Source organism: Citrus clementina, unplaced genomic scaffold (assembly GCF_000493195.1).
Source record: "Citrus clementina cultivar Clemenules unplaced genomic scaffold, Citrus_clementina_v1.0 scaffold_1, whole genome shotgun sequence".
NCBI lineage: Eukaryota > Viridiplantae > Streptophyta > Magnoliopsida > Sapindales > Rutaceae > Citrus > Citrus x clementina.
In genome coordinates this window covers 19,325,732-19,334,137 of record NW_006263303.1, presented here as the reverse complement: position 1 = coordinate 19,334,137, position 8,406 = coordinate 19,325,732, and the positions used below count along the sequence as shown (strand labels likewise).

The window sequence follows — 8,406 nt, the reverse complement described above, 5'->3', positions numbered from 1 at the left end:
ATGCAGAGACGTCTTGCCCAAGGGCTTTATTTTAACTGCCCTGAGAAGTTTACTGTAGGTCACAAATGTATGGGCCCTCAAATATTGTTTCTTGAAGGAAGTACTGATGCAAGAAATATTACGTATGAAGAAAATGAAATTGCTGCGGAGGTTGTCCCAACAAACCGTGCCAAGCCAAAAATTTCATTCCATTCGTTATCCGATAACAGAGAAGCTATTAAATCAATTTAAAAATGTGGACCTTGAGGACAAGAGTCCACTTCCAGGGGAAGGTATTGATAAGCCAAGAAAGTCTCAATGTGTGCCCATCAAGAATTGCAAGTTCACTGTCTAAAAGGAATGAGTCAAGAATGCATGGAGCCGTTGAGGATTTAGTGGATTTAGTGGAGTGGTCAGCTTAGTCACGTGCAAGTTAAGGCTTAATCAAGTTCTCTTAGCAAGTATTTTGTTATTTTAGGTGCCGGCTTTATTTGGATTTAGTTACTGATTTTCAGTAGTTGTGACATTATTTTAGGAGGAGTCTGTTAGTCCTTTATGTATTTAAACTCAAGTATTATGCAGAATAAAGGAAAGAGTGAATTCAATAACAAATTCTTGTGGCTGATTCTCGCCCTAAGTAGAATCCTATTTACATACAAAATACAACAGCTCTGACTGGGACCTATCAATCAAGAAGAAGACAAGCGCATCCATGTCCAAGTTCAAATGTGTCTCTTCTATTTTCTATTACCCACTCATTTATTTTGATTTCTTCATTGTAGTTGAATTAGTTTTTTATTCTAAATTAGTCAAAACCTCGTAAAGTCATCAAGTTCTTTTAGCATTTAAAAACAGAACTACGAACCAAATGATTTAAGTTCTTTGTTGTAATTGAATTTGCTTTCCCATGTTTAGAGATATTATGTTCTTTTTCATTTGTTCGATTTGGTTAGTGGTGATTTCTTAAAGACTCAATCCATGTGCGTTTATACATTTTTCTTTTGCCTTGATTTCTGTTTCTTGGGTAGTTTTACAGATTCTTATTTTATGCTTCACATGCCACATGAAAGATCAAAGCCTTTTGTGTGATTAGAACTGACTTGCATCACAGTAACTTTAAACCACTGTGACATTTTTATAATAACAGTCTGAGAGCTCTCTGAAGGATTCAAAGCATTTTATTTTGGCTGGGCTCCTTTATATGCCTTTATATGGTTTGGCTGGTCTCCTCTAAAGCAATTCCTGTTTTAAGTATTCAAAATTTTGATTTGGAAGTGTGTTTCAACACTCCCACAAGTTCTTTAAATACTAAAACAATTTTGAGTCTTCTGTATCATCTGATTGAAATACATGAAAAAGCATTCTGAGATCTCCTTGAAGGATTCAAAAGCATTTTATTTGCTAGTCTTTGCTAGCATTAAACTCCTTTAATATAGATTGGTTGGTCTTCTTTAAAGCAATTACCAAAAGTTCTTTAAATACTCAAACGATTTTGAGTCTTCTGTATCATCTTATTGAAATACATGAAAGCACTCTTGGCTGCAATAAAGTCTTCAACATCATTTTTTCCCCCTTTATCCTCATGGTGGTTTTTTTAGTTGTTCTTTAAAAAAAGCTTAAAGGTTCTCTTTGTGGATTTCTTAAAATAATTTTAACATAATTCATATATCTATAGAAATCTGAATTTACTTATTTATTTATGAGCATGCGCTGCCCAGTGGCATCCATTTAACTTTGTATTAGTCAAATGAATCATTCGTCCAAGTAAACACACAACATTCCATGGCTGGGAGTTACCCTCTTCACGTAAGGGCATTTGGGTCCTTTACCAAGGCAACAAACTTAAATTAAATTGAGAGCCAAACGGCAAGGCCTTGGACCTCAGATATACCTAGGCTTTTAAATTGAAGCTTGGGTCAGGGATTTTTGTTCCTTGCACTTGATTTTACCCTTACGGCCTTACCCTTTGGTGCAACGTAGATGGGCCTCATTTGCCAATTTCTTTTAATTCCCAGTTACGAGCCCTCGTAAGTCTTTGCTCTCCTTTTAACTTCTCTATGCATCCTTTAATCTCTTTTATACCCAGCACAGTAAAATATCACCACTAAATCCCGAAAATGATCGAAGGCTTATCTTACGATTCTTCCTCAAAATAAAAAAATTTAATGTTGAAGGTCAACTAACCAAATTTGAGCTAAAAAATCTACTAATAACATTCATTCCTTCAAATTGCATCATAAAAAACTACCAATTTTGACTGTTCATAGAATTGATAAGGAAATGATCATAAACTTTTTACGTACTTGAGAATGCTCCCACCAACTTATTTGAATCTTTCATTAAAAGCGTACCAATCTTATGCTTGTGCCATAAAATCTTACATCCTTGTACATTTATTTTAAGATTAATTAGTTATAGGTCCCTAGTTATAATACCAAAAGAAGAAAGTTTGAAATACATGTAATTCTCTATTAGACGGTATGCTTTCCTGCTGCCTTAAAATGAAGTTAAAAAGCCCAAATTGAAAAGCTTGGACCTTAATGAGTTACTTCTTCTACCTCAACCTTGGATTGGGCCAGTATGGGCCTGTTAAACTGAAGCTTGGGCAATGGGCTTTCGAACCCAATGGGCAGGCCCTCTGCCAACCATGATTTATGAACACTTTCTAGAAGATCAATGTTATTGCATTGTTGAAAGTGATGGATATCTTTCTTTAGCTGCAGTTATTAATCATTTGGAAGAAGTACAGATAAAAATTAACTGTGTATATAAGACAAATATTGACCGTGCAATTTTCTTCTTATGGCCAAGAAAGTGATTATTTTGGTGGATATTCAAATAAATCCCTTTCATGAACCAAACCAGGATTGTACTCACGTCAGGCCTTCCTTGGTTAAATGCGTTAACTCAGGATACTTTTTAGTTTTGAAGTTTTTGTCAACACAATTTTTCAACACTTGAAATTGGAGGACTCGTGTTTCGCATGGATTGAAATGACCTCGAGTTGACTCATTCAACTTGTTTGAACGAGTCAATTCGAGGACGATTCAATTGGAGTCTCTACGTTCTGGAAGAGGCAGTGTTAAACAGTAGTCCACGTCGCTCGGTCGTTAATCAGGTAGTTGTCCAGGTTCACACATTTAACACCCTCATTAATTAGTATCATCAAATTCTATTTTTTTCTTTTTTGGTTTAATTTACTTATTTTATTGACAAAATTTTAAGCATGCCCCACAATTCTTATTAACATGACCATTTAATTTATAAGTCCTTTAAAATTTATAGTTAATATATTTTTTTTATATTTGATAACATTAACTTTAGTAATTGATCTCTTAAAACTATAAATTAAATTAAAAATTCAAAATATCATAATTTCAGCAAGAGAAACTGATAATTTTTTATTACCGAAAAAATGATAGTTTCCTTTAAGTTATTAAAAGACTGATAATTTTCTATTAAAAAATCCATTAAAAATCTAATAAACTTTGAAAGTTTATTATAAACAGACATTTCAAATTATATCATAGAATTTTTACTCAAGTAATGAGACATATGATGTGTTAAATCACAATCCACTCACTGATTATGAATTATTTTGATTAAATTTTAAGAGGTTTAGCACTGATCGAACATCGGAACACTAGTGATGATTAGAACTTCATGGAAATGTATCAAATGACTCATAAAATTTGGGATACAAAACGAGAGCCAATAACATTATAGTGCTTCTAAAATTTTCAACAATTATGACAGAGCTGAAAGTAGTGGCAGAATTAAAATTTTTATTTTTCGACCCTCAGGGTCGCCACAAAGGCCCACGACATATATGATTCCCATTAATTTCAACTTTGAAGTCTGGTAGACTGTTCAAAACTATAAAAATTGCAAGGAAATGTACAAAAGAACATCTTTTGCTTATGGAAAAGAAGGGAGTCTTATCTTAAACATTACACAATTTTACCGGCGTTATAAGATTTTACAGCAAAAGCATTGAAACGGCTCAACCAACGAATATGCTAGCAATTTCCACATGTATGGCCAGTGGCCACTAACTTTTGGAAGACTTTCATGTATGTTTTAATATCAAATCGGTCACAATCCATTGAATTTTCTAAATTATGTCTTCTCCAATTTCCCCAAAAACTCGGTTTTTGTTTGTGGTCCCAAACTAACCATTTTTCTAAAGTTTATCTTCCCTGTCGCTATTCCCCACTCAGCTTGGCGCACTCCAGATATTTAAAACTTGCATGAACCAATTTGTTTAGTGAAGTGAGTGTACCGCAATTGTCACAAATCTGTAATAAATTGATCATTGATGGTTACTTATTCCAGAGGCACTGAAATTGTTACAAATCTATAATAAATAAATTGATTATTGATGGTTACTTTGCTTTTTTTATTAGAAGAAAGGGGTTTCCGTTAGCTGAAACTTGAATTTATTGTTTTAACTTTTTACCTTTTTTATAATTTGAACGTTAAATAAAATTATAGGAAAATCACTTGGCTATATCCGTAGAGACTTTAATGATGTTTATTCATTCCATAGGCAAAATGTTTCTCTTTGAATTAGTATAGCATAATAATTGTTATATGTATTGAAGTCTAATACTACTTACCTTCAACAATATAATAGATGTACTTAGACAAACATACAGATTATACTGCAATATACAGTTTACAAATGGAGAAAATAGAGAAACCAAACTAAAGAAGGTAATTGATGGAGTCCGTATATCTATCGAGGATATATTAGTGAAACTGTTACATCATTCACTGAACAAAATTCAGACGTCCCACTGGTGGAATTAGATGAATACTTCATATTTTTACCTTTTGTAAAAGTTGTAAAAGGAGGTTCTTTGGGAGAAGGTAAATTAAAAAGCTCATTGTTAATCATTGAGACGACATCTGACATGGTTGGTCTATCCTCTGCATTCTCTTGAACACATAGAAGGGCCACATTAATGTATCTCACCAACATTGGCAATGATACTTCATTTTGCAATACTGGATCCATCAGTTCATGAGCTCTATCATTTTTACATAGACTCCAAGCCTGAAAGTTAAAAAATCAGAATCAATAGTGAAAGCTCATATTAGTTTAATTGGCGCAATTCCTAACTTTTCCAATTTATTAATTTAAAGATCAAATAAAAGAGAATATAATTTATCACTTACATGTCCAAGAAGATTAAAGGAATCAGTATTATAGACGCCAGTATTCTTCTTGCTACTTAAGATTTCTAACATCAATACTCCAAAGCTAAACACATCTGATTTGACAGAGAAGACGCCTTCGAGGGCATACTCAGGTGACATATAACCACTGCATTCCATTGTTTCAACAAATATTAAAGGTTGTAAAAGACAAAAGGACAAGCAAATAACATTTTTTAGGAATCAAAATTTACTTACTAAGTTCCAACAATTCGTTTAGTATTTCCCTGCAACTCATCACCGCCAAACATTCTTGCCATGCCAAAGTCTGAGATTTTGGGGTTCATGTGTTGATCTAAGAGAATATTACTTGCCTTCAGATCTCTATGAATAATTCTTAATCTAGAATACTGATGAAGATATAATAGACCTTGAGCAATTCCGTCAATGATTCTAACACGTAATTGCCAGCCTAACAGATGCTTTTTGGTTGGATCTGTTGCATTACCAAAATGATTATTGATCATCATAAATGATACCAGTAAAAACAATTGTTGATATAAAATTTGAAGTAGCTTTGCAAAGTAGTGAAAATGTCAATTTTTGTGAATGATAAATCAATCACCTACCAAAAAGGAAAACATCCAAGCTTTTGTTTACCATGTACTCATAGATCAAAATCTTTTCGCCTTGTTCTATGCAACAACCTAGGAGTCTGACAAGGTTTCTGTGTTGAAGTTTTGCTATGAGCATCATCTCATTCTTAAACTCTTTGAGTCCTTGGCCTGACTGATTTGAGAGCCTTTTAACTGCAACTTCTTGTCCATTAAGTAGTCGACCCTGCACTTCTAAATTTATTAATTTCGTTTACACCACCAATACTTCATTAAGCACAGTTGAGGTAATAATAATTCTACCTTGTAAACAGGGCCAAAGCCACCTTCTCCAAGCTTACTTTGTATAGAAAAGTTTTCTGTAGCAGCAGTTACGCTCGCAAAGCTGAATAATGGCAACGAAGAATCCTTGCTCTTATCTTTTCCATCTCCATCTGCTTCGCAGAATTCATTTGTTCTTGTTGTAATGCCCATATTTACGTCAAATGCTAACAGATCCTGGTTTGTATCCAAATTCTTTGTTTCTGTAGGACGACAACTTTCAAAATTATCAGAATACATATTCTATCACATGCCTCATTATACAAGCATAAGTGAGTGATTTGGAGGGGAAAACAGAAAAAAAAAAAGGTTACCATTCTCTTTGCGTTTTCTACTCCATTGACGAGCTATGTAAACGCAAGGAAGAATTACTAGGGGAAGAACGAGTATTACAATTATCCAGAGTAACTTCTTGTTTCCTACAATCAGAAACATATATGTTACCAAAGAAATTCAAGAGAAAGTAAATAAATTCCTAGGTGGCACAGCCTAATAGCTTAAATCACCCATATTGTGTTATTTTCTTTGTTTTTTTAGTTTTGTTCATCTTGTTTTTAACATTCAATTCTTGAAACATAGAGGCTTATATGCATTTTGATTCAACAGGAAGGCTCGCAACTACTTTTAGGATCAAGACCTGCTAAAAATATTAACAAACTAGTGAAAAGTTTTGCAACACCAACTTCAATAATGCTATAATTGTACCTTGTTCTGAAGCTGGTACTCTTATGTAGATAGACACTCCGTTGGTATGATTATCTGTCTTTTTGAGATCAATCAAGTCTCCGAACCACATCAAGCACCCACTGCCTCCACCTGTCACTTTGGAATTAGCATAGGCTCTACAAGAACAGTTCTTCAAGCACTCAGCTTCACATTCTTTGAGGTTCATACTCTCATTCAACGAAACATCAAGCAAGTCGGGTAGTTTAATATCATCAAGCTTCTTGAACCTATCTCCACTCTTGCAATCTGATGAATGACTTCTCACACATGTCTGGTTTTGCTGTGATTTGAACTTGAATCCCTCTAAACACTCACAATGAGATGTCTGGTCGACGCTGCAAATACTATTAGGACCACAATCCCCATAATGGCAAAAAGGATCCGGTGCTGTGAAAAAAACTTGCCACCCAGTGCTCATCTCATGCCATATTAGACGCTGAACCTGACCTAATGGGTTGACTCTTAATATCATAATGATTGGACTGCTATACGATTCATACATGTAATAGACTTCATCCTTGTTCTGTACAACAATTGGTTGAAAAATAAAGGTTGTATTTGAAGGAGCTGACCCAAAAGCAACTCCATTCCAAGGTCCTGTACAAGTATATTTTGCGGACCCGTTGTAAACACATACTTGAGGTAACACATGAATGTCAAGTCTGTGAGTAAAGTTTCCTGGGGATGGATCATCAGCACTTTTCCATGATGTTTGATAACGTTCCAGACCAGTCCTTAAGTCCCAGCCCAACTTCATGCCTTGTAACATAGTGTCTGTTGGGTAGTCGAAGCTCTGCCACAAATAGCTTTCAGTACTATTACTGCCGGAGTTATCCCTAATAACAAGGTTTCCATTATCTAAGAGTTGTGCAACTGGATTTTTTACTTCTCTAGACACGTTTGAAGACCAGATAGTTCCATTTGATTGGTTGAGAAGAACAAGATTTCCCCTGTTGCTAACGGTTAATACTCCGTTTTTGTCAACGATAGGACTATTTCTATTTGCAACCCACACAACTGTATCAGGGATCTGCTGGTACCATATTCCCACGTACCTGTTCTGTGATTTTCCAGGAGAGAAGAAGCCTAGCTCAAACCTTTGAGACGGTGAAACTAACGTTTCACCATCACGGATGAGTGTTGTTGGAGTTAGTGTATCAGCTGCTAACGAAAACTTAATGACCCAGTAGAAAATCAAAGAACTAAAGATGTTGAAGCATGGAAGAATCTCCATTGATATAACTGAAAAGAGAAAAATATGTCTACATCTTTTGAGATTCATACGATTAGTGAAAACAAAAGTCTTGCAAAATGTGAAACAAGTCTATTTCATGACCTCATGGTGTGGAATTTTAAAGTCTTCCAGATTTTTTCAAAACATAAAAGTAGCTGGAATTGGGAAAATAGCATCCACTTATTCAGAAAAATTGAAGATATTTTTATTATATGAGGACTTTTTGCATTGTAATCCCAAAGACTAATTATTGGTCTGTGGTCCCCAAAATCTTAAATTTGTTTTGTCAAGTTTCTTACCTAAACTTGCCGTTCTTTAGCATTATTTTAAACTTGATTGAGGTAATTTGTTTTGCGGTGCCGCAGTCTTTTT

The 8,406-nt window shown here is 34.5% G+C and overlaps 1 protein-coding gene across 1 annotated transcript; it reads right to left on the bottom strand.

Moving 5' to 3' along the window:
* Window positions 1–4,673: 4,673 nt before the first annotated feature.
* Window positions 4,674–8,129, bottom strand: LOC18053914 (receptor-like serine/threonine-protein kinase SD1-8). Its single transcript, XM_006451981.2, has 7 exons — window positions 6,780–8,129; window positions 6,389–6,493; window positions 6,057–6,277; window positions 5,769–5,979; window positions 5,398–5,635; window positions 5,161–5,308; window positions 4,674–5,038 (listed from the first exon to the last, which is right to left on the bottom strand). Exons 1-7 carry the CDS (start codon window positions 8,080–8,082, stop codon window positions 4,718–4,720), a joined length of 2,547 nt encoding a protein of 848 aa, XP_006452044.1. The 5' UTR covers window positions 8,083–8,129; the 3' UTR covers window positions 4,674–4,717.
* Between the last annotated feature and the right edge of the window lie 277 nt (window positions 8,130–8,406).